Genomic DNA, 27,212 nt, shown 5'->3' with positions numbered 1-27,212 from the left:
CTTTTTATGTTAAAAGATGCTGATTTATCTTAGTTTTGAGACACATAATCACTGAAGTTCTCAACAAGTTTTCTGTCTAAAATGCAAAGAAACAAAAAAAGGTATTTTAATCATCAAGAGTCAATTTATTTTCATATTCTAAAATGCAAAGGACATAACAGGATTTGAGAATAAATCCAGGGTTGAGTGCACAAAAATGTTTCACTGCAAGCGATTATGTACAAGAATGAAATCAACAAATCTTTACAGAAGTCAACAGGTACTGCATCAATATTTAGAGTCAACTTTTTGAACCTAATAACGTAGACTAGACCGCACTTAGATTCATTTGAGCATTTTTTTTCTTCTAAACACAGCACATTAATTCATTTACATTTTAGTGAACTCTGTTTGCTGAATTAAAAAGTTCACTATTAGTGCATTGAGGACCATTGTATGCTTGTTTGTTTTTTGTACATTAAAGATTAAAATACCATTGAGGTAAACGCTATGTGGCCTTATAAACAGGCCTGTTAGCATCGACTCGTAAAGGAGAACAAACCAATGTCCTCTTATTATGTTTACCCAAACATACTACCCATAAATACATTGGCTAGCAATTACAATTTGATTGTACTGACATTGTATAATTAAAGGAATACTTCACCCCCAGTATTATCATTTATATATCAATAACTCACCCTGTGTTACGTTAAATTTGGGGAAAAAATCTTTTTCTCACATGTCTACAGTGAACGCAGAATCCAAAAACAGAAAAAACTCTTGATAGATTGAAAAACATCAGTTTATAAACTCTCACACAACTCGTGCGGATAATCAAAGTCTCATTTATCCAACCGTATGCTCAGTACTTCCAAAACAGACAGCCCTGTCTGGCGGGGAGCTAAACAAAAAGTGAAAGTTATCTATGCTCTCTTTAAAGCCAGACTCTATTGACAAAAACTAGGCTGATCAAACGTCCTCTTTTGCCCGGACATGTCCACTTTTCACGTCCTGTCCGGGGCGTCCGGGGGGTGTTTATAAATTGATGATAAGTAGGCTATCTCGTGGCCGGGCCGAGTGTCCTCTTTTTTGGAAATCAAAATATGGTCACCCTACATAAACAGTAATTTTACCTCACACAACACAGGAGCTCCTGGTCTACCTCTGCCTCCATTAGTAAGTTTGTTAGTATTTTTGTGTGACCTTGGTGTTAAAGAGGGTTAGTTCAAATTCAACAAGGTGACAAGCTAACTGATCGAGGCAGAGGTAGACCAGCAGCTCCGGTGTTACTGTTTTTGTCAATGGAGTCTGGTGCTGAAGAGAGCATAGATAAGTTTCACCTCTAGTTCACTTCCCAGTTGGAAAGGGCTGTCTGTTTGGGGCGTACTGAGCATACAACTGGATAAATGAGACTTGGATTATACTGCATGATTTGTGCAAGTGTGTTATTTTGATATAGCGTTTTTGGATTCTACGTTCACCGTGTAGGCATGCAAGAAAAGCAAAGTTTTCTTCACACGTAACGTAATACAGGGCAAGTAACTGATAGACAAATGTTTAATTTGGGGGCCTCAGTATTCCTTTAAAGAGAACATTAGTGCGTCGTATGAAGATTAAGAATCAAACTTTAAATTGTTTTGCCTGCAGCACGAAGAATAGCTGCCACAAACATTTGGCAAGATTTTTTCTGTCAAGTTATACAGAAACACGACTTCAGTCTGGGTGTAAATTATTAAGATAATTCATTATAAATTAGGGCTGGGTGATATGGACACATCCTCATAAAGATCACTGTGTAACTGCGTCTTTTTTACAATGTCCCCCTGGTTGTGTTTGGACCCAATGTACCTGCTAGAAGAACTAGTTACTGTGTATTTTTTTAGTTAATTAAATGACTGCAGTTAAGAAAAGTTTCTGGAAATGTCTCAATTTCAGACAGGTAAATATGTTCATTTGTAGAGACAACAAAACAGTTGCATCATGATCCGAAAGCGAGATAAGTGCACAGTCCAGCCAGAGAAAAGTGAGTTATGACGTGAGGGATGAAGGATATTTATACACTTTGATCATCACGGTTAATGTAACTCACCCAGCCCTAGTTTAACGTAACCCCATGACAGTTTGGGACTGATCACCTTTTCTGTCAGTCCATGAAACAACACTGCATTTTGATGGAATTATGCCTCTACTGAATACAAGATACAATGGATTTGAAAGCTATAATTCAGTTCAACACTATGCGTGCTATAGAAGAGAAGCCAAAAACACGTACTATCAGTTTAAATCAAATCAAATATGAAACTGACCATTTCTCAGAACACAGATGAGTTTAAATACATGAGTTACACAATTCTTCTTTTTTTTTCAAACCTTCAGTAGGGAATAACGAAAGTGCTCTGGTCAAACCTGTAAAAAAATAATTTATACAGACCCCCGTCGTCTGACCGGAGGGTTTGTCACAAAATTGTGGACGACTGTTTTGCTTATTGATGGTCCTCCCCCCATTCACTCTGCTGCTCCTCGCTCTTACCGCCCGTCGGTTGGATTAGTTGTCATTTGTTAAAGGGAAGGCAGGCAGGCAGTATGACGGTGGAACAGGCTGGGCCTGCTAAGGGCTCTGCCACCTCTCCCTCCAACTCTGTCCATGTTCCTTTCTCTGGGCTGTAGCAGATGGTAGAAGACTTATAGGCCCCCTGAGAAAAAAGGAGAAGCAAGTCATTCTCTTTGTACCTCTGAGCGCTGTTTGGATTTCAGTTTAATGTAAATGCATCAAAAGCAGGACAGGACTACTTTAAAGATGAAGTCTGGTGATTTTCTAGGTTTTTCTTTTGTCAACAAATTCCATGAAAAGACCAACAATGAACTGATCCTACAAACAAGACGTGTCTGTGTAGCCAATACCGATATAGCTTATTGCAACAGACCTGCACTGTTGCCCAAAAACTATTAAAAACAGTTGCACTTTGTGACACATTCTTTCATACGTGTATTTTGGGATTCTACCAGAGCATGTTTACATGTTTTGATGGTCAAAAAACACTTTGCTTTCCTCATACAGTCTCTGCTGGAACACCTGTATTCACTCTCTGTCTGAAAAGCCTCCCTGCTCTCATTGGTCAACATTTTCAGGTCTTCCACATCTCGGCAGCAGCCACTAATCACTAATAAAAACCTCTTCACACAATCGTGTTCCAGCAGGAATATAATCTGAAATTGAACCAAGATTACATATTTCCCTGATGTTAGCATGTAGCTACATGTAGCAGTGTAGGCTACATTATGTAAACACTGCTGTGGCTGTGACCCAGACGGTAGAGCAGGTCAACCATTAATTGGAAGATCCACATTTCAAAATTATCATTGGGCAAGAGGCTAAACCCCAAATTGCTCCCGATGGCTGTTCCATTGGTTTGTGAGTGTGTGTGAATGGTTACTAAGTAGCAGGTGGCACCATGTATGATAGCCTTGGCCACCAATGTGTGAATGTCTGTGTCAATAAGTGAAGGTCACATGTAGTGTAAGAGCACTTTAAGTGGTGGGAAGACTAGAAAAGCACTATACAAGTGCAGTCCATCTAAACACTTGCAGTAGCATGCCTGGAACAGAAATCCGCCGCACTAAGACATCAGAGTAGAAACAAATGTTGGATTCAGAAGTCAGAGTAGAGTTGAGACAAACGCAGTGATCATTTTGGTCTTTTCATGGGATTTGTTGGTAACAACCAAAATAAAGGCATTTGCCAGTGTTATGTTTAAAGTAATCTAATCTGATGTGTAAGAATATACCATGCTCCAGCTGTAGCCTCCCACGAGGAAGATGCTGTCATCCAACACAGCGCAGCCCGGGCCGCTGCGACCCTCCAGGATGGGTGTCTGCAGGATGTTCCACTGGTCAGCCTTCGGGTCGTAGCACTCCACCAACATCACGTCTAGATGGGAGAACCCTGTGTGAAAGAGGATGACAAATATCTTAAAATGATTAGAGTACTTCCGTGTATAACATGCAGGTGAAACTGCAGGTCCAGGTTACAGTAAAAGCTGCTTCTTTGACTTCAAAGGCCCTGGAAACACATTTTTGCAATCAGCCTCTTGCTCTGAGAGATGGGTTCTGACATGAACACATTTTCTGTGAGTGCTGTTTTCTCTGTGCTCTTCTAAATGTCTCTTTTTAGATGCCCATAGGTAGGAGAAAAGAATTCCCACACAAGGTCCTATGACTTGCAATAAATTGTAGTGCTAGTAACAGTGTGTGGAATTTATCTCTTATCCATGGACATCTTTTCTTCATGGCACCTGTCTACAACTTATTAAAGGTGTGCATGAACCTCCACATTCTGGTTATTAAATGCACAATATGTAATTTCTGCCACTAGAGGTCTCTCAATCAAAACAATAACAAAAGCTTAGAGGAGGTCGTGAAGAAGCGTGGGATCATGGGAGTTGTTGTCTTCATTGTTGATTGATTGATTGTTGATTATCTGACCTGATTCACAGATGAGGGAGTGTATGCAAGTTTTATTTATCAGCCTATATCATTTCATTCTAAAAAAAAATAGCCATATGTAACGTTAGCTAACATAACGTTAACTTGCTAACTTGCCATTAGCATTAGACGAGTCGAATACCCATACAGCTCCCGTAGCTAACGTTATGTGGCAAATTCAGTCGTGTAGCCCAGTGCAGTTATCTTTGGTTAAAACAATTAAACTAAAAATACATTTATGAGTGCGCTGTAACGTTATAATGCTATTGTACGCATTTGTTTACCATAGCTATACCATAAGCTTGGCTGGCATGAGCCACTTTTTACAGTAGCACAATGTAGTAACCTAAAAAGTCTCTGATATATTATATCAATAAATTAAGTCCACTGGAAAACTGGGTTGCATGAAATTAATGAAAGAAACACGTAGAATGGGATAAAATTGTTGTGTAACTGTTACTGATTATAATAATGTGACATTAAATGATTTTTAATGACGTACAGTCTGGTATTTCCTTGAAGTTAGAGCAACTAGAGGGGGTAAAAGGGATGAAAATTTGCATTTCGGTATGATCACTTTTTCAAGATAGCCAAGATAGCCTTTATTGTCATTGTACAGACACCTATACAACGAAATTGGGAACACAATTTTTAACGCGTCACTTTGTAACACCATCGAACGACATCCATTTCTAACACCGCCGGCAACAACGTAATATACAGGGGACCCCGCTGTTCACTTCCCCTGTGAATGTAGAGCCAAACCAGGATGTTTTTTTGTAAACCTAATCATGTGTTTTTGTTGCACAAGGAAATGAACATAAAAATAAGGTGTTTACCTATATGTGTACTTTGGCGAGCAAAAACTGTACATTTCTTTTGAAAATGGAAGTGTATGTTGAAAAGACACAATGCATGTAACAAGTGTACATTGAAATGTCATACAGGAAAGTTAACAACAGATGCAGCAGGGTACCTAGCGCATACAATTTACACATAAAAGTCCACTGAGAAAGCGGTGATATTTGACAAATTGGGACGAGAACGTGTTGGTGGGATTGGTGAGGATTAGGGTAAAACTGTCAGGGTAAGCCAATCCTAGTCACAGTAGGGCGGTTGACGCTTTTGCCATCCGTCATTGTGCAAATTCATAAAAGGGAATATGGTGCTCTTGACAGGCAACCAAATGAAACACCCTGTTTCTTGAATAAAATCTATGTAAACATCTGGCATAACATAAGTACACAACTTAAAAAAATATATAAGCACAGGTCTAGCTGTTTTGAGACATTTTAATGTCACATATTATTTCTTCATTTATGTGGGGAAAGGGTGAAGTAACTATCTCAAGGCAAATGAATCGAACGCAACTGGACTTGGTTTTGTCTTAGAAGACGTTTCACCTCTTATCCAAGAGGCTTCATCAGTTCATGCTTGTCTGATTAGGCTGGAACTAGTCTGACCTTCGATTCGTTCGATTCAATTGCCTTGAGATGACTATGACCTGGATGAATGAGAATATCCACAGGCATGGTGAAGTAACTATTTCTGTGCACCAATCAGGCTTTAACAACATCTATAGACAGTTGTGGGGTTCTTTGTTTATGTTGCCAGGCCACTGTAAATCCAATCTAGTCATACCACATCACACAGTCCTGATAAAGCAGATTAGCTAAGATGTTACATGTTATATGCTTACTTAAAGAAGTTTATTTTTTCCACTTTGATTTGACTTTGTTACCAAGTCAATATAGTGGCGGCGTCATGATAGCCACTATATATGCAGGTAAATAGAGGAGAAAATAACAAATGAAACACAGACATCTGAATCAGTCTGAAAAATCTTTGTTTGTCTTTCCTCATTTCTCTCAGGGCCTCTGAAGCCGGTTTGATTAAATGTACAAGCGTCTGTATTTCCCAAGAACCTGAACGTTGGCAAAATCTGAATGCAAGGCCTTTTACTAATATAGCACATTTCATTACATTTAACTGTACACACACCCAGTAGAGATAGTACAGACCGCACATTGACTCCAAAAAAATAAACCACAGACACACACATGCAGTAACTCATCATAAGCCTGAGAAAACAGAAAATTTAATTTGCCTTTGAATGTGGACACAATTGTGGCAGATCTCAGCGCGCGTATGGAAAGTTTTCATGAGTTCAATTTGAAACTGGGGCAGTGAGAAGCCAATTAAAGCTTGCAAATTGTGCGCTGTGCAAAGTACACTGTAAAATTAGTCAAAAACTGTATTTGAAAAGAAACTCATTCAAGTTCCAGCTTTTCATATTTCCCATTCAAATGCATGCATTCAGTTTTGCTGATCAAATACAAATGCACAACACGTAACTGTAACTCAGTTGTTTGTTCAGTTGTTTTTTCATTTTGTAGCTTGAATGCTGACGTGTGAAAGAGGGTTGCATGGTGTAATAAATGTCATTGCTGCCTGCTCATAATAGAAGCATCTCTTTCACATGCTTTTGAAAAAAAAAAAAAGTATAGATCTTGACCTCTTTTCTGTTAATTTCCTGAAATGCTCGAGTGCTTACCTTTCAAATGGTTTCCACCAATAGCATATAGGCGGTCGTTCATTCCAGCCAGCGCATGAATGGCTCGCTTTGTGTTCATGTCCTGTTTCCGAGCCCACACATCCATTATAGGGTCATAACAGTAGAGCCAGGACACGTACTCTCCATTGTGCACTCCTCCTGCAACAGGTGAACACAGAACCTTTAATACTGTGTCCACGCTGAAGGAAGACACACCGGCTGCTCATGTTACACTCAGTATTGCTGAACCTTATAATTACCAGAATTATTCCTTATTAAAAATTGTAGTTTTTCCATTTCTTCAGTACTTTCAATACGATCCAGACACGTGCTTACAGAGACACATGTGAGCTCTTTTACAGTCTTGATCTTTGTATCACTAGACAATGTTGTCTTGTTTTTAACTAATAGATGCGTCAGAGTTAATGGCGCCTTGTCCAACCGGCTCTATTCAAACACTCAAGGTTGGTGCTTTTGTTCCCTTTTTTATAGTTTTATATTGTGATAACTGGCATGGCGCACAATACAGCACAAAATTCACTGATGATTCAGTGGTAGTCAGCTTTGGGAAAAGAAGGGTTTTGGTTTATGACATTCTGTGTCTGTGTGAAGAGTATTGACTGATTTAAATGTCACTAAAATGGAATATATCTTTATAGATTTCAAAAGGATTAAAGGATTTACACTAAACAAAAATTTAAACACAATAGCTTTGTTTGTACTTACATTTTTCATAGGTTAAAGTTAACAATCTGAGATTTTGTTTATTTATTTTGGTCGCAAATTTGTTAAAATCCGTGTTATCAGCACTTCTCCTTTTCCAAGAAAATCAATCCACCAATTCCCTCATCAAGACTACACAGGTGCGCCTTGGGATGGTCACAATAAAAGGCCATTCTAAAATGTGCAGTTTGCTACGGATGTCACAACTGTTTGAGGGAGTGCGTCATTGGCCAGCTGACTGCAGGAATATCCACCAGAGCTATTGCCCTGTAACTGAATGTTCATTTCACTACCATAAGTCGTCTCCAATGCTGTTTCCATGAAGTACATCCAACTGGCTTCACACCCGCAGACCACATGTAAGCACACCAGCTCACGACCTCCACATCCAGTGTCTCCACCTGCAACCTCATCTGAGAAACAGCCACCCCGACAGCTGGTGCAACCTTTGGTTTGCACAACAGTAAAATTTCTGCACAAATTGTCAGAAACCGTCTCTAGGAAGCTCTTCCACATGCTCATCCTCACCAGGGTCTTGAACTGACAGCAGGTCATCATCATATCCAACTTGAGCGGGCAACTGCTCACTGTCGATGGCGTCTGGCACTTTGGAAACGTGTTCGCTTCATAGATTAATCCCAGTTTACACTGTACCGGGCAGATGGCAGACATGCGGGTGAGCGGTTTGGTAATGCCAACATTGTGAACAGAAAGCCCTATGGTGGCGTAGGGGTTATAATATGGGCTGGCATAAGCTATGGACAACGAACACAGGTGCATTTTACTCATGGCAGAATGTTACAGACGAGATCCTGAGACCTATTGTTGTGCCATCCATCTGCCACCATGACCCTTATGTTGCAGCATGATAATGCACGGCTGGTTGTGAGGCCGGCTGGATGTACTGAGATAGCTTATGGTAGTGAAATTAACACACAGTTTAAGGGCAATAGCTTGCATGCCAGCAAGCTCCTTCAAGACTTGCAACATCTGTGGTATAGCGCACATTTTCCAGTGGCCTTTTCTTGTGACCATCCCAAGGCACAGCGGTGTAGTAATGATGCTGGTTAATCCGCATCTTGATATGCCACATTGGTCAGGTGAATGGATTACTTTAGAAAAGGAGAAGTGCTCACTAACAAATATTTTAACAGATTTGTGACTAAAAAAATGAGAGAAACATATCTATTGAGGGCATAAAAAAGCCTGAGACATTTTCCTCTGAACTGTAGTGGAATAGAAGTAGAAATACTCTAATACCTTACATTTGTATTTGAGTAAATGTACTCTGTACTGTGTTTGTGTTTATAGTTGTTGTCTGTGGTCACTGTTGTTTCAATATGACCGCGCAACACATTTCCCAGCTGTGATAATAAAGCTGACTGATTGATATTGTTACTTGTAGGGATAATAAGTGTGACAGGTCCTCTGCTGACCTGATATGTAGATCTTGCCGTTGTGCACCGCTCCTGCATGGGCGGCCAGAGGCTGCGGCAGAGACGACAGGTAGTTCCACTCATTAGTCTCCAGGTTGTAGGACTCCACGCTGGAGAGGTAGCCGCTCTCGTTCCTACCACCGATCACATACAGGTGCTTATCCAGGCGGCAGGCGAAGAAACTAGCTCTCCTGAGGAAGGAAGTGTCAACCAGACAACATCATTAAACCAGCAATGACGAGATCTATTGTTGGATTTCCCACAGTTTGTGTCTGAGGTGGAAATCACATCCACCAGCACATCTTGCTAGTGTAATGGGCGTACCTACTTTTGCAAAAGACATTTCATTTAATATTATATCTAAATGAAAGACGATAGAAAGACAAAAGACAATAAATTTAGGGTGGTAGAAAGCAATATACAATGTGTGTGTGCAAACGAATCACTGTATATAAAGATTGACAACGCCTCTCTACTTCCACTGCACAAAACTGAAGCCAAAATATCCTGGATACAGCTGCTGCCACCTTGCACTGGTGATGTCATTTGGAGAGTCTGTGCAGTAGCTATCTCAATGGCATCAAGTTCCCACTGTATGATCAATTGTGAGCAGCACCACTGATCGCAAGCACACTGATGTGCACACACAGCTGTCAAAAATGACGTCAACCCCCTTTTTATAGCATCGAATAACTAGATATAGTAAAACATGATCACGCAAATCAGCGTGATAAGAACTACCTAAAATGACAGAAACTATTTGTATGGAAAATGTATTAGACATATACTTTGATCTTTCAGTTTGGCTCATGTCCTGTTTGCTTACATGGAGGGGGCGGGGTTTATGACCTATACTGCAGCCAGCCACCACAGAGTGATCAAGATGTTTGGCTTCACTTTATGTCAGCTGCCATGTTGTCCATCTTTATATACTAATAATAAAAAATACTCATAAATTACTGCTTGTTTTCTTTCTGTGTGACTGTAACAAGTCAATCATGTTTGTGGAGTTCGTCAAAGACTCCTGAAAATCAAACAATCTCTAAGATATACTGTACAATAAACTGTCTTTTGGCAAACAAAAATGAACGAGTCTGTAGCCTTGTGTTTCTCAAATGGGGGTATGAGTACCCCTAGGGCTACTTTGGAGCACTGCAGGGGGTACGTAAGATTTTTTTTTCCGCTGTTAATTTAAGAATGATCAGTCATGCATAATTCCTAAAATAATTAAACTCTAACAAGTTCAATAAAAAATGAAAATGTCAGAATGATTAGCCATATTCTAGATTCACTATACTAATTTCCAACACAGTCATTAACTGCCGTAAACTGTCAACTGCTGCAACAAACGCAGTCACCTCCATGTTAAAGTGTGTCCCCTGTGTTTCTACCTAAAATGTGTTGCACTGGTCAGAGGGTACTTGGCTGAAAACATATTTCAAAGGGGGTACATTATTTAAAAAAAAGGTATGTGCATGTCACTTTATTCATCTCAAAAATGCTGGTGTCTGTGCTCTGTGTCATATTCGCAAATCCTACTCTGGCTATCTGTTCCAAGTTTGTCTGGAAATGTGAAAAGGGGCTTTTAGGTATGCTGCCCTGCAGCTTGGAATTTGCTGCAGACTAATTTGGGTCTTGGGGAGCTGCTGGTCTCTTCAAGTGTTTTTAAAAGTAGATTGAGGGAGTTGGAGGAAGGTGCATTAGGTTGTAGATGCTTTTACTGAATATCTGCCTCTTTCTGACTCTGGATATGTTTGACCTGATTTCTTAACCTGCTGTGGTTCTGTGTTTTTTAATGTCTTTAACCGTTAAATGTTGTTTGTCTGCAGCTTTGTTTGATGTGCTGCTGCCTGTCTTGGCCTGGGCACTTTGGATTCTTAATCTGAATGAGATCTTCCCTGGTTAAATACATTTTGAAAAAAAATAAACAGAACTACTGCTGTATTCAACCGCAGATAGACTTCAATCAATCAATCAATCAATCAATTTTATTTATAAAGCCCAATATCACAAATCACAATTTGCCTCACAGGGCTTTACAGAATACAACATCCCTTTGTCCTTAGGACCCTCGCAGCGGATAAGGAAAAACTCCCCCAAAAAACCCCTTTAATGGGGAAAAAAAAATCAGTAGAAACCTCAGGAAGAGCAACTGAGGAGGGATCCCTCTTCCAGGACGGACAGACGTGCAATAGATGTCGTACAGAACAGATCAACATGATAAATTAACAGTAATCCGTATGACACAGTGAAGACTTACCTCTCCTGCATAGGAGGCAACTGTATCCAACTGTTGAATCTGGGATCATAGCGGCTGACAAAATTAGTGCTGTGCTTTCCTGCAAAACAGATATACATCAAGATCAATGGCACTGATTACTCAAACGACTTAGCTGAGTGAGTCTTCATAGCACGATAGAGTTTAGGCAGACTGTGGCAGTGCTCAATCCTAAGTGGTTAACTCTTTGCCAAATTCTTTGCTAAACACAGTACCAATAAAATGCACAACTGTGACTCTGCAAGTCTTCATTTAATATAAACATATTATCTGAAAATCACCGCCCACACATAATGATTTTCTGTGTTAATAGGTGCTGCTTTTCACCCCCATTAGAGTTAACAAGTGTTGACTGAACTCTTGTTTTTCCAATAATAGAGTGATCTGGTTTTAGAGGATAATCTGTTCAAGGCATCTTAAATTATCTCTAATGATGTGTTTGTATTGTGTTGATTTTCGCTCTCAGAGCTAAACAAACACGACTAATATCACTGTGTGCTGCAGTGAATCAGTCGTGTATCCTTGGTAGATTAAGAACAAAAGGAGGGTATCAGGTTTTCTGATCATTTGAAGTCTTTGTCCCTTCCTATGGCGGTGTGTTTCCACCATTTCGCAAAAAGCACTTTTAACACTTCCGCACCACAAATATTTCACTGTTAATAACAGTTATTTTTCTATGCCAATTATTGACAAGTGTTAATTGGAGTGTTGTTTGTCCACTCAGAGCTGAACTGGCTCTAGGATAAGTGTTTGAAACTATCTGAGAGTGTTACATTAACTCTGATGGGTTTGAACTTGCATAAACTCCGGCTCAGAGCACTCTCTAAATGAAGCAAACACTGGCTAATTTGCTGCGTGAAACCACGGCAGAGCAAGACGTTCAGTGTGTGGTGTTACTGTACCATTGGGGTTCCACTGGTCCTCTCCGCCCAGCAGCAGCAGGAAGTTCTCCACCTCCACCACGCAGTGATGGGCGCTGTTGTAAGGCATTACTAGACGAGACACAGAAATCAAAGGTGTCAGTCACTGAAACATGGAAATGATTGTCAATAAATGCACTTAAATGCTTAAATGATATATGAACACAGCTTTTGCCTATATCACCATTACAATTGCCTCTCACAAACACAGCAAGTGGTGGTTTCAAAAACACATCTGTCTGATTATAAAAACAATTCAGGGGCAACAACAAAAACAGCAGTGTATTCCATCAACCATTAATTAATAAAGCCTCTATTTACTGTGTGTGGGTAACCCGTCAATTACATCTCTAGTCTTGTAGTGCAACACAGAACACAGAATCATTTACTTGAGATTTTTTTCTTTTAGCGAATGAGAAAAGAGAGAAAAGCAGCTGTATGTGACATTCACAGCATTAATATAGCAGCAAACAACTATTTGCCATGTAAAGATCACGATGAAAGATGATGGGATCACAGGAGCAGAGAATAACGTCACACTCCTTCTGTGTGTGCAGTAATCCGAGCTTCTCTGTTCTTTGTTGCGGTAGACAATCCAGAGAGTCCCTGTGTGTGTATCCTACTGGCTAGCAAATCGCCAGCGCTCTGCACTGCACTCAAATGGTTACCGCTGATTGCAGCCCTGACCAACGTGGTCCACCAAAATTAGCACGTATGTTTTTTAAACACGGAATACACACTTAAAATAGTCTATAGACTCCACTCCAATTGCCAGTAGACTAGAGCCACGTACAGAGCTCTGTAGTAGATGAGCCATGCCTTTCCGACATCACAGACAGGCCAGAAAACAGGTTAGTAAACAGTAGAAAGCAGCACGGAGGCCAGTGAAAAGGTTACGGTGGTTACTTCTTGTTATTTATCTCTTACTTAGTCAGTCTCTCTTTCACACTCAGTGCAGACTAATTTGAAATGATGAGTGCTGCTTGGGCGGAGACAGCGGTATTTTGTGATGGCACTACAATGCCCGTGATTACCGCAGCCTTATTTGACCCAGGTGTGTCAACTGTAACCTTTCCCATTATGTACAAAAGCCAGATGTTAGTGGGTGTTAGTGGGTTTTTTGTGCAGTGGGAAAGGGGCTTAAGTCACAACTGTAACAACAGTTTTTGAAATTAATTGATGAAATTGATGATGCGAAAATTTGCAGGCTATGTTCAAGCTAAAATCACTGTTCACTTAAATGGAGTCTGATGGCTTTGGGAATAGCAATTTCTGGACTGCTTCTGGTGAAACAAAAAGGATCTACCCCTTAACCAAAAGGTCTATCTCTGTAGGAATCCTTTCGAAAATGTTGTCAGACACCTAGAACAACCGGAGCCTTTTACTGGCAAAAACAAGCACTCTTCATGGATGTAAATCGACGTTGCATAAATTCCCCGCGTGGTTACATTGCAGCCTGTTTCTCAGCTGCAGCGGTCTCGCTCAAGGCTGGACAGATTTCAAAAATATTTGTTCCAATTAGTCACTTAGGCACAAAAACATTGGGAAAGGGTCCAGGTTGAAAAACACATAAGTTTACGTTTAACATTGTTAGCTTTGTCAGCACTGTTGCAGTTGTTAGCACCGTTAGCAGTTTGCAGTCAATCCAGGCCCAGACTCTGAATCATAGATATACTCTGAATGTTGCATACAACTCTGTGAAAGTACTAAAGAAATGAGTCTGCCATCAAATATAATCTGAAATATAGTTTTGCTCAAACACACAAAACATACTGAAAACAGGACACCTGCACTGACTCATCACTGAACAAAGCTTGAAAGACTAGTCATGGTTCTGCTCTTATTACCGATCCCTGATATTCTGAAGGTCTGGACTGGACAATAAGTGTTGGTCTCAATGGAATGAGGTTCTTATTTACTGAATATCCGTACAATTTACCTTTCTAATAAGCAATATTTGTACAGGCAGTGTTTCTCTTTCAAGGACTATTTTTATTTTGTCACGCTGAGTGTCCTCTTGTTGAGCAGGGAGTGCTCATGGTACATATTAAGGTCAAAATTGATTTAATTTGCAATGTACTCATCACAACAGGCCAACGTGCTTGTTACAGTGACACAGGCAGACGTCTACTGCACAATTGCCAGTGTGAGTCAATGTTATAGAATTTATTTCCCCTCCCCGTTGCTTTTGTTTTGTAACCTTCCATTCATCCATCTACAGGAAGTGATTTCTTGTGGGGAATCAAGCCTGTTGACTCTTAAACTGGAACAAATGAAAGTACGAGGCAGAGGAAACGGTCCGCTGTGTGTCACGATATCTATCTATCTATCTATCTATCTATCTATGGACTGAATCTCATGGTACTAAAATATTCTACAGCAGCTACTCATCTCGTAATATATTGAGTATATCCAATAAATATAATCTTTGTATATTATACTCATACAAGTTAGCATAACCGGCTACAAGCCCACAGCTGCAGCAGGACCCCTTGTGGAGGATTTTCCCTTGTGTATGTTTTTGTGCTCCCCTCCTCTCCTCCATCTTCTTTTGCTGAAGTGACCCCATTGAGATGTAGAGAAATGGTCTTAGGTGACAGTCATAATGAACATGATCGTGTTCACTCAATAAATCTCAGGCCCGGTGCTTTTTGAGCACAAATCAGTGAAATGTTAAAGCCCACCTGTCTGTCTCCATCAGTCATTTCCACTGTCACCTCCCCACCGCCTGATGGATCACAGTTGCTGCAAAATTAGACAGCCTTGAATCTCATTTCTTTCCAATTGGCCTCTCCCTGCAATCTCACTCTGGCTGGCTGACATGTGCCGGTCCTCTATGGGAGGGGAGTCTCAGATAGGAACTAATACTACATACACTAAACACAGCTTTATCTCGAAACGAGGGGATTAGGTTGCCTGCCTCCAGTGCACCTCAAAGACGAGTGCCATATGACTGCCAAATTCCCTTACATGCTATTTACATTATCATTCAGTCAGCAGTATATAGGACATGGATGGGCGGCTTTTTATTTGATGTCGAGCGACTTGTACTCGTACTAAAAATCATCTTGTACCCATGTGAAAAGAAGATTATTGCTTTACAGTATGCCACAGGCTGCAGTGTGAGAAGTGCTGTGGGAGGATTTGGGACATTTGCCTGCCTCTACAGGTGCCTCAGATACAGGTGAACAGTAGGATAAGTAGCAGGTTATAATAATTGACTGTAATAGTGTTGTGCAGTGGATATAATAAAACACATCAATTATTTTTCCTTCTACAATATGTGAGACTTTACTGAGAATTATCGCTTGAGAAAGAGTATGAAATCAATCTACCTCTCTGTCCCCTCTTTCCCTAAATCTTGCACTAACCCCAGGGGTGAACAGCCATAGGAGGGCAGGATGAGCACGTCCTCTACGAGATGGACGCCATCACTCTAGTCTACAGTGAGCTCTAGGGCTCACTAGAGGGAGTCAGAAACCTCTGCATAGAGGCACAGTCGGGGTTGGTTGAATGACTCCACAGCTAATGCACCACTGCTGCTCGAGCTCTGACGTGCCTTTAACACCATTACAATTGCATCCCACTGAGCTGAATTCCTTTGTTCTAGGCCATGCTGCGTAGATGAGGTCCATTTCCAAGTGGGGGATTTTAATATCAGGTTGGTTTAAAAGAAGAAGCAGAGAATAGTCCAGCATTGAGGCTGAGCCTGCGCCTGCCTTTGTCTTGTGTTCGTCCACGCTGCTGTGGGTACACTAGATGGCAAACTTTACACTGGAATCACCGAGCAGTGGATCTATCTGACACAAACGAGAGGGATCAGATTCTTCCCAAATTGTGTTGATGAATGTCTTAATCAAAGGCTGTCCCTCTCAGGTTTCGCCTCATTGAAAAGTTATGATTGAATGTTAATAATCTTCTATTCCACATCCATTGTGTGGAGGCTACATCAGATGGTCACTGATGTGTTAAGGGGATGATTTTGCAGTTTTGTCCTTCCACTTGGCCACGGACCATTTGAGTGTTAACTTTTTAGTTTTTGAGTGATGGAAATCCCTATTGACCTTTTGCTTTGTTGCAGTCTATACCCAGGAGTGTGAGTTAAATGAGAAAATGACAATATAAACAGCAGCGAGCTGCAGGCTGTGTATGCATGGCTCCTTCAGTAAAATGCCCCCTGATAGATTTGGCCAAACATACTGTAAGCTCAAATAAATTACTGCCAAGAAATCTTACAATTCGAGGCGGAGGAAAAACAATGTCCAAAACTTTCTCTGAATTTAAGACACAAAAAGAAACCAGATTCTTTAAAAAAAAAAAACTCGTGCCATGAAGTGAGAATATGAACGGCACAGTCCCGAGCTGACAGAAAACAGAGCTATGGCTAATATGTACGAATGAAGAGACACTGCTGAGGTATGGCTCCAACCAAAACAAAAGGACAAAAACTCAATATCTGGCAATGATGATGCAAAGGACAAATATGGTTTCCCATTAGCTCTCGTTTGACCTTTGCAATATGACAACAATATAGTGGTGAGCCATAAAAGGTCAGGGAAGACAGAGAGAAAGAAAGAGCATAGTGTACTTTACGGAGGTGAAGTGCTGCAGGAAGTCTCAAATAACCTCTTTATGGGCACTACATTATTTTCAATAGAACAGATTCTTTTGGGAAACTATGACTATAACTTTCTTTCAATATGATATAATGAAATCAATATCCTAAACTGCACCCCAGTATAAATTCCTACAGGTTAGAGGATATTATATTTTTGCTATTTAGTCAATGAAAATCAACATTACAGCTGCTGTGTGCTACTGACCCCATCTATCTCTGTGGTATTTACCTCACCTTATATAAACCTAATATCAATACTGACACCAGGTCAACAGGCTGCGTTTTAGTATGTATGGGATAATTCAATCTCATGTATTGATCAATGTGAGTGAATAATCAAGCTACATTTAAGAGCTATTGAGGAAACATGTCATTCATTATAGTTCTCTCTCTCTGCCACAATAGATCATTAGATTCAAGTAAATCTCATCATGCATCCTGCCAGCATATTTCAGCAAAAACAAGGGAAACCGGGCATGAAGCTCCACAGTGCTGTGAAGTCACGCTCTGATTAAAAACTTATATTAAAAGTGATAGTGATACATTATTACCTAAAGGATTTAGGGAACTCCTTCCCCTCATTTTCCATGGAAATTAACCTGTGTTAAAGTCATCCATAGGAACAACTTTTTCTCATCATAAAAGCCACTAACACAAGATGCCTCAGGTAAAAAAAAGAAAGCAGCAGAGCCTTTTTTTACTCACTTGTGAGGATCTTCCATGTCTTTTTCTCGTCGTCATAGTACTGGACCAAATTGCTGGGGAGACGATCAGGTCCAGGAGGCAAACCACCCACCAGTAACAGCATTCTCTTATTGGAACGGATTCTGTAATGTCAAAAGTGTGGGTGTGTGGACAAGTGTTAGAAAACAGAGAACAAAACAGGTATTAAGCCTTAAAATAAAGCTGCTAAAAACAGGCCAAAATAAACTCGACCCTGACCTGAGCATCTTTAATTTCTTAATTTACACATCTACGTTGATAGCAGCAGCTGGCCTGTGTATTTTGCTTTTCACTCTGAGAATGCTCAGTGTATGAATGAAATAATCAGTGAATGAATTAAAGAACAAATGCATGGTTAGATGAACCCTTGTCTGGGTACAGCCACTGAACTTGAAGCTACTAAACAGGCAGTATGTGGCCACGTTTATTATAATTAACAAAAAATTGCTCAACAGCGTAGTTATCCTTTTGATGTGTTATTGAATGGTTATTGTACTCTAAAGATATCTTTTCAATTAGCTGTGAAGCGAAGACGATCCTGCAGGGTGCCATGCTGGAGGCTAAAAGCGCAATTGAGTACATAAACCTGCCTATACAATGTCTCGATTCCATTGGCTGCAGTGATTCATGTGACATCTCAGAGCCAGTCGTGAGATATTTCCTGCTGTTTGTATATGATATATAACCCGAAAGCGGCACACTTTGCTGTACATTAATGACCGTTATCTGGCTCCTAATGGATTTGAACACAAATCCACCAATTAATCACAATATGCAGTAAAAAGATTAAGAGCAGCTGGCCTTTATGTTCAGTCACGTTCACCTTTTTTCATATTTTACTTTTTCATGCTTGGGAAAACCTCCGTCGTCTCGGTACATTCTCTCTGCTACTGCCCCACTCGGAAGTGTTTTGGGGTTATTCATATGCAAATGAGCCCCTGGACATAGATAATGGTGATTAATTGAGAGGAGAGAAACAGTGGCATGTGAAACTAATTATGAGGATTCCTGATTCTTTGCTCATTCAGGTCCATATGTGGGAATAGATATGTTATTGGGATAATGGAGGAATAGGTACATGTGGAATGATTTCACTTTAAGGTTCTTTGTGCAAAATTAGATTTTTAAGTTCTCAGTGCCACAGCTCTAATTTTCTGCTCTTCAGAGATATTTGCAGTGAATTCAGAATTTGAATACTGATGCCATCACTACTCATAAGATTTTTAAAGCTTTGGCTGTACAGTTAGCTCTGTAAACAAAATCTGACAACAGCACCATCAATCAATCAACTTACTGACAACGCCTGCCTACTTACCAGCTCCTTAAAGTGCTGATCAGGACAAACAGGGAAGTAAGACATGCAGCTTGGCCTATTTTTGTGTGAGTGAGACACATCTATCTAACCTGGAAATAGGGAGCATTGTCAAATTGTTCCTTATCTAATAAATCCTCAAATATAATACACACCCAAATATATTGAATTACCTCTGACTGTCAGTTTTGTTTATAATAAGCTTGATAGCTGGAGTGTCCTTGTGCCCATACCAGAATTGCTACATAATTACCATGTAATTCTGGCAACAATTAAATTACAGCATTTCAAATTGTATTCATGAGAGTTGCTACACATCAAACGCATAACCTTTATCTAGTTTGCTGCATCTTGTCTACACTGATTAGAGAGCAATTACACAGATGTGTGAGGAAATAAAGAGTTGTTTTTTCTTCACTAAAACATAAGGTAACCTTGTAATTATGGATACAGTGTAGCATAGAGTAGATCAAGCCCCTTGACAGCTGGCAGTCTTTTACAGGAAAAGACCCACAATCCTCATTAAGAGGGCCTCAGACCTCACATCTCTGTCTGACCACCTACATAGTCTAGACTACACAGGCGCTGCGACCAGTGCTTGAGCGAGTGGGCAATACTTGAGTCGGCAATTTGTTCAAATTTAACAAGAGGGAGGCATTTAATCGCCTTGCGTCCACCCTCAAACAGCTCATTGCTGTGTGCGTGTGTGTATGTGTGTTTGTGTGTGTTTCTCTTTTGTATCTGTTTGTCTGTCTCATCCTCACCTGCTGGCCGTGGTCTGCCTGCAGTGCTGCCTGAAGGGCATCAGGTGGTAGTTCATGGCATCCAGGAGCAGTTTCTGGCACACAGGGTCACTCCTCATGAAGTCAACAGACTGCACCCTCTCCACCAGCTCTGGAGCAGGTATGAGGGCGAAGCGCAGCCTCTTCATAAGGTCCGGCGCATAGTGCATGCGAGTCTCCCGGTCATGCTCCAGCCAGAGGACTGACATCTGGAACAGAGCCAGCTCTGACTCCACCGGGGGTGGCAGAGCATCTAGCATGGCACACATCTCCTCAAAGTTCAGCAGCAGCACATCCTCCACCAGGTACTTGTTGGCCAGCTTCTTGGTCTCATCCAGTCCATGGAGTGCGGCAATCTTGCAGATCTGCTTGTAGTTCTGCACAGAGATCTGGTCGTTGAGGAACTGCACGCTGAGCTTGGTAATCTGGGGGATGTTGAGGATCTTGCTGACTGACAGAACCTCTTCCACTGTGTCCAGGGAAAGAGTCACGTTGGCAGTGTACAGGTACTCCAGCACTAATCGTAGTCCAATGGAGGAGCAGCCCTGGAGTACCAGGTTATTGATGGGCCTGGCGCTGGGGGTCACCAGCTTGTCATCAGGAGAGGATGAGGGGGTCCCACTGCTGCCCTGGTCCCCTTTGCTCCCCTCATTGTTGATTACATTGTGGGAAGAGAAGAGGGATCTGAAATACTGGGAGCAGGATGCCAACACAGCTTTGTGGCAGTGGAACTGCTGTCCCTGGGCAGTGAGAGTCACATCACAGAAAAGCTGTTTTCTCCATAAGAGATTGAGCCCGTGCAGCAGGGTGTCACTGTGTGTTGGGTCAAAGGTGGATGTTCTATCACCCGATCTGGACATGACTTCCTGACTGTGAACGCCACCTAGGCAACAAATAAACCATGCAAGCCATTTACCTCAGGTCATGTATTTTTTTTTTTTTTTTTTGCACAACACACGCAGCCTATAGATCAGACAACTATTAGAATAGAAAACGATCTGTCGAGTAAGTTATTGAACAGATCTCCCGTCCATCCAGCGGGGAAGAGCCATCACGCCATGCCAGCCGGCGAGAATCTACATCCAACACGGCTTCTTTCAACTTTGAGCTCTGGTCGTAAAGCAACAAACAAAAACGCAGTAGTTCCCACAGCGTGCCACTCTTATTCATTCTTAAGTCAAGATGATTTAAATGGAGGCTGAGGTTTTGAAGGGCGCTGTCAAAACAAACCGAGGATACGGAGATGCTGCAGCGCTTTCCCCCCTCGGTACCGCGGCTGAAGTTGTCGGATCAGGAGAAAGAGACACGGTGGACGGATAACATGCAGCATTCAGCCAACACTTATCCCTTCTCCTATCTTGCTGCACACCCCCACAATGAGGACATTACACATCGCACAGATTTACGGAGTCATACAAAAGCAATTAGTTTGTCTCCGAGCCGTCAGCAGCAGTACGGGTGCGTTTCGCTTTTAGCCTACCTGAGTTAAGCGGACGTGAGTATCGGAAAATATTCACTGAAATGCAGCTTTCGGTAAAGTTAAACGTAATATGCATATCTATTGTTTGCCAGGCACTACAAACAAGCGATTTCTATGTGCGTAATGTGTGTAAACTTGACACAAGCGTGCTGTAACGTTGTCGCCAGATTCACTAAAAGCGCCTGTCACAACTAAATGATGTGAGCAGCTCGCCTGAGAAGGAGCCAAACTTACCTGACTTCAGCTCTTGACAAAAAAGAAAGTAAGCTCCGGGTTCCCAATATTCTCACTTGAATTTTTCCTTTGTTCTCCTTTTTAAGAAATGTCCTTTTTCCCCTTTAAAGTCTATAGTCGGTGGTGTCTCAAAATAACCATTGATTCCAACTCATAAAGTCACTATTTTCAGGTTATTTGTTGACGTTGATCATTTGTTCTTCTGAATTAACAAGAAGTGTGTGAGTGTGTGAGAGGGAGCTGTGCTTTCTGCAAGAGAAGAAGAAGAAGAAATATACGTGTGACAAATTATGCTACCAAGAAACAACACATCATTATCCTTGGGCCTGGGGCTCAGTGAGTCGTAACGAGAGTAATAGGAAATCCACGGTTGGGGAGAGAAACGGTCGTGCATGGCCGGTGGAGAGAGACCATGCAGGGGTATGGATGCTGGAGAGACTCGCAAAATTATGGCTCAAGGCTATTGTAAAAACTGTCGAGCGTAAATGACTGCGATTTCAAACATCTATGGAAGAAAGAAAAGAGAAAGGGGGAGAAAAACCGAGTCTTTCCCTCGCTGTTATAGAGAGAACCGTCAAGTTTTAGTGCGCATTGCTAATTAGTCAATTTCTCTCTGCCTTCACAGCCCGACGACTTTGCTGCTGAGCTGAAACTGCTAATTTCTGGGACCAGCCTTTTTTTGGCTGTGAACTGGATGGATGAATGGCTTGTCTCGCACAAATGACAAAAAGCCCCTGCCTTAATCTCCATCGCCAAAATAACCCCTCATCTCATTCTGCTCCTGCTAGTCCTTCAAAAGAAGGTGCTCTACACAAACTCAAGTTTTGCATCTGCATCATAAATACTACATGCACTATAATGCCCACACATTGTGTATAATGTTGAATTAAAAGCACATACAGCCCTCTTTGTTATTCCTATGTGACAAAAGCATCAGACCACACACACACACACACACACACATACACACACACACACACCATGAAACACGACACATACCCGAAGTGATGCAAAGTTATCAAACAACAAGTCTAAGATAACATACAGTGTTTCATGTACTATTATCTTGTCTGATCAGTTCACTGTTTCACAAGCTGAGGTCTAGCTGCAGGCCTGAAAACACAAAGGGTTGAAACCTAATACAACATCCATCAGCACACAGTGGTGTGTTGTTGTATGTGGAAGTCCCAGTTGGATATTCAGATTCCATATGGCCGCACACTTTCGCCTACAAGACTGACCTTTATCCAATAAAACAAGCCGATCGATGAGAATAAGACTTGTTGTCGTGTGTGAATGTCCGCTTGACCTTATGGTGTAATACATAGCACTCACAAACAACCAACAAGCTGAAAGTCCAACCATGGCTGTAGACGTGAGGGGGGACGCAGGGGACACGTGCCCCCTCAGTATTTACAACATGTGCATGAAAGAACGAAACAATTATTTTGACATAATTAAAGACATTTACATCATAAACTAATGCAGAAAAGACACAAATTGGTGCATATCAATTCACCAGAATGCAGGAAATTAAGTGTTTGATACTCAACTTTTTCCCCCAAACCCCCCATTTTACATGTCCCCCCAGTTCTGAAACGAAATCTACACCCTTATATGTTTATTTTAGTTATTTATTTAGCCTTCATTAAACTAGTAAGTGCCCTGCGATAGTCTGGCAACCTGTCCAGGGTGTACCTCGCTGGGATAGGCTCCAGCCCCCCTGCGATCCCTAACAGGATAAGCGTTTACGGAAAATGAACGAATGAATAACCAGGAAGTTCCATTGAGATTGGAAAACTCTTTTACAACAGAGGCCTAGCTGAGGTTGCAGCCAATCAAAACACATTTAAATTGCAACAAATACAACATATATGACTTATGACTGGAGGTGATACAGTGCAATATGTGATGCATTATATCGATATTATATTGATATCGTGATATGAGACTGGACACTCTTAGATTTTCGATATGGTATATATGATATCATAATAGTGTTGTCTTTTCCTGGTTTTAAAGGCAGCATTACAGTAATGTGATGTAATTTTCTCTGACTGTTTTAGCTGCTCTATTATTTTGTGAAAAGCCCCAATAGCTAACTCTACAGTATTGTCACAATATCGATATCGAGGTATAGAGAGCTGCTTTTTTTTTTTTTTAAAGGCTGACGTGGAAGTTAGCATCGCCCCGGTTCACGTGTCAAAAAGCCAACGGGAATTTTTCATTGGCATTCGGATTGCTGCGGAAAATTAACTCTGTGGCAAAGAAACGTTTATGGTGCTTACACGTTTTGTTCAGCAAGATAATCTTTGCAGATGACACTGCTTTTTCTTTTTAAGAGTAAATGAAATTGCCAAAATGAAAAAGCTAACGTTTGACTATAAATGAACTACATCATGGTCGCATGACTTCAACGTCGCCACGACAACAAGCCGTTTTCAGAGAGAAGATGTTCTGTAGTCTCATTTAGCCACTTTTTAGAGACACATAAAAGCGTCAAAATTATGTTTTATATCATAGAACCAAATGTAAAAGCCTCTTAAGCATGCAGACCTTATTTCAGGTATCTAACCCAAAAACCTATAAAAAAAAACCCATTGACTTTGAGACGAGGGAAAGTGCAGCAATGCTAACTCACTTCCGTGTTTTAGGACTCATTCCTGCAGCACATTATTCAGTCAAAAATATTGTGATATTTTTCCATATTGCCAGGCCCTACTTTCAGTTCTGCATTATAAATCCAGTTACTATCATAATCCTTGACCGTATCTTCATTTACCACAGTGTATTAACTCCTCTCAGTTCTGTGTAGTTCCTGTCTGAGGCGTGAGGTCTGATGTCTTACACTGACATTTAAAAACTTTGGGAAAAAAAGCCATCTAAATTTACCATCTAAATTAAGGCCGTATCCTTCCTATGACCCTGTGCATAAATAGTCCTAATCATTAGTAGGCTGGCACTGGGTGGTTGCAGGTTCAAAATAAGCAAAATAATATTCCAGTAAATCCAATCAAAATCTGTTAGAAATGACTTATTAGGACAGAATAAACTGTCAATTAAATAAAGAGCTCAATTAGAGTACAGAAACTTACATGCAGGACTCCCGTGGGACCAGAAGTGACAGATACCTCACAAGTTATGAAATGACAGATAGGGATAAATGGGTTTGTTCATGTACTATGAAATAGAGCAACACCATGCTACCGTCAAGCAATAACAGGCCACATATAGGTAGCATTTATAATAGATGGCACCACAACATTGTTTGATGCTTGATTATTTGACAAGCACGCAGCCTGCATATCCCCCACTCGTAGTTATACTGAGCAAATTCATTCTAGACGAACTCTGTGAGATGACTGATTGGATTGTGCACTGCATCTCAAATAATAATCATCACTGAAGGAAAAATATAACACTGTTGTATTAATTAGTGGTTTGTAACCACTAAGAAAGCAGTTTGTATTGTTGTTTACGGCCATTATTGTGTTGCCCCGTTTTCAAAGCACTTGCAGAGCATTACAGTAGCTTGCTGTATTTCACTTCGCAGTCGCACACTGTTATCTCTACTAGCACTCAGTTAGCACTACATTACCCAAGTCTCGAGCGAGCTATTCTAACGCAATAAAATGACCATTTCCAACTCTTTCAGCTCTTTGTAGCAACTCAGTCTCCTGAGGCCACTGGTCTTCAGATTGCAGGGCGTTTATGGTTGTAAGTTGTTGCAGTGTGCAGAGGGAGGGGGGGTCATCAGATAAGAGAAGAATTTCTAGACTAATTAAACCCTTTGAGACAAAGAATCACACCACAGTGATTTACAACTCTCTGTACCAGTTAACCCGACTCATATTTATCTGTCATATTACTCAGATACTATATCTACCTCTATGGGTAAGGAGTCTTTACATCTTTTTGTCCTCAATGTTAAAGATAAAGGGGAAGATGTTAGAGTAAATAACAGCAACATGAGATTTAAATACTGCAGTTCACTCAAAGAGACAGCTGCTAAAAAAAGGTACAGAAAGATCCTACTTACTATCTTTGTACTGCTTGTATTATAGCATGATTTCACATTGTTTATAATACATAAATATAAAACAAACTGTAGGCATTTTTGTGGCCTTGAATAACTGATTAAAGTGTGAACATTTAATCTAATCAGTGCAATGAAACAAAACAAAAGGAGAAGCTCCAAAGTTGTGAATAGCAAAGTCTACCAGGCATAATTCCTTTTGCTGGCTGCTGCAGAGGGGTATGCTAAGATAGAAAGTATTATTTTCCTAAATGGAAGGTGTCAGATGGTCACGGAAATGTGATCGGCTGTTCAAGATCACTGCTTCCCATCTGCAATTTGTGACGTGTGAAAGATTCAGCCCAAATGTGCTCACCAAGCGTAAATCCTCAGCACTTTCTCTTATCGTGGAAAAGCAAGATAACCAGCTGTTTACAGATCAGAGAACATATCATATTAATATCATGGAGAGGGTGATATCATCTTGTTTGTAAAATATTTTGTTAACTAAGTGTGGTGTGGTATGGCAACCTATAAAGTGAAAGTTGTAATTTATGTGTTAGTGAAAGGTTGTTTTCTGATAAAAATATTAAAAGGGGGGAAAACAGAAAATGCAGCAGGCAGCCTCTTTAGAAAGACTGTGGTGAGACTGAATTAATGCAAACTGCAGGTTACAGTAAAGACTGAATTATAAAGCTTTCAGCACTTACATTTAAATTAAAGAGCCCCAGCCTCAATCCCAGTTAACTATATGTCTAAACACAAGCACACAAGCATCTGTCTCCCTGTATTTATATAATCTGAGAGAAGTAGGAAATGATATTATAATGTGATATGACTGCTTTGGATATGGAGGCAGTTACTATACTGTATTGGAAGTGGTTTTGATTGGGAGTCCCTGTTTCAGAGTCCCAGTAAAGTGTAACTTTAACTGTCTGTGGCGGTGGTTGTACCAGTTTGTCATCTCCCGGGAGTAGCTTCGGCATGAAAGGAACAAATGAGTTCACTTGAAGCATTAGTTTAATCTATAGAGGTGAGGAGAAAGTGAAAGGGTCAGTTAAAGTGCAGCAGCTGTTGTGATGAATTTGGAAATTTGAACAGATGCTTTGAGTTTCATTGATTTAATATATATGATTTTTTACATATATTTTGATACTGGGAGTGATTAGCGCGTGCTTGTCATCTCAGATCAAAGTTAGTCAGAGATGATTCATAAAACGTCCACTGTGTAATATATTGGAAGCACTTATATTTGCCATTCAGGGAGTATGGGAGACCTGCTGTTTTAAACCCCTAGATCCCCACACATGGCGTATAGCCACCACAGACACGGCTCAGAGAGTCAGCCGGCAGCCGGGAGGTGAGCAGAAAGGAACAGGCGGTGTCCCCTTCAGAGTGAGCACAGGAGCATGTGTGTGTGTACAGTATGTGTGTGTGTGTGTGGCATTTCTCAAATGACAAAAGGATGCCAGTTGTGCAGTTCAGGTGGGAGGAGACATGGAGGTGGTGCGGAGACTCACCTGAGGGAGAGTCTGGGCAGTTGGGACTGGGGCTGTAGTGGCGACCTGGAGATGTGTAGGGGGCCGTGGGAGGCCACCGTGCTGTGGAGGAGGTTTGGGGGCTGGTGGGAGAGGGGGCTGCTGTTGCGCAGTCTCCCCAGCGTGATGCATCTA

General features: G+C 41.0%; 1 protein-coding gene across 2 annotated transcripts; it reads right to left on the bottom strand.

Moving 5' to 3' along the window:
- Window positions 1-129: 129 nt before the first annotated feature.
- Window positions 130-27,162, bottom strand: klhl14 (kelch-like family member 14). 2 transcript variants are annotated; one of them, XM_050032675.1, is made up of 9 exons: window positions 27,060-27,162; window positions 19,793-21,773; window positions 17,699-17,820; window positions 12,358-12,447; window positions 11,438-11,516; window positions 9,178-9,368; window positions 7,019-7,177; window positions 3,768-3,925; window positions 130-2,675 (listed from the first exon to the last, which is right to left on the bottom strand). In XM_050032675.1, exons 2-9 carry the CDS (start codon window positions 20,668-20,670, stop codon window positions 2,535-2,537), a joined length of 1,818 nt encoding a protein of 605 aa, XP_049888632.1. In that variant the 5' UTR covers window positions 20,671-21,773; window positions 27,060-27,162; the 3' UTR covers window positions 130-2,534. The 2 variants fall into 2 exon arrangements, with proteins under 2 accessions (XP_049888632.1, XP_049888633.1); XM_050032676.1 differs by lacking the exon at window positions 27,060-27,162 and having other exon boundaries at window positions 19,793-20,693; window positions 21,525-21,841.
- Between the last annotated feature and the right edge of the window lie 50 nt (window positions 27,163-27,212).

This window comes from Epinephelus moara, chromosome 21, assembly GCF_006386435.1.
Source record: "Epinephelus moara isolate mb chromosome 21, YSFRI_EMoa_1.0, whole genome shotgun sequence".
NCBI lineage: Eukaryota > Metazoa > Chordata > Actinopteri > Perciformes > Serranidae > Epinephelus > Epinephelus moara.
This window is presented reverse-complemented; position numbering and strand designations above follow the sequence as displayed.

What these genes read in the sequence shown, in the direction of transcription:
- klhl14 (XM_050032675.1), bottom strand. Translation starts at nt 20,670, where the DNA reads ATGTCCAGATCGGGTGATAGAACATCCACCTTTGACCCAACACACAGT. An exon ending in AGGCAGACCACGGCCAGCAG is followed by an intron (nt 17,821 to 19,792) that starts GTGAGGATGAGA and finishes TTGACATTACAG; the next exon opens with AATCCGTTCCAATAAGAGAA. An exon ending in TTGCCTCCTATGCAGGAGAG is followed by an intron (nt 9,369 to 11,437) that starts GTAAGTCTTCAC and finishes TTCCTTCCTCAG; the next exon opens with GAGAGCTAGTTTCTTCGCCT.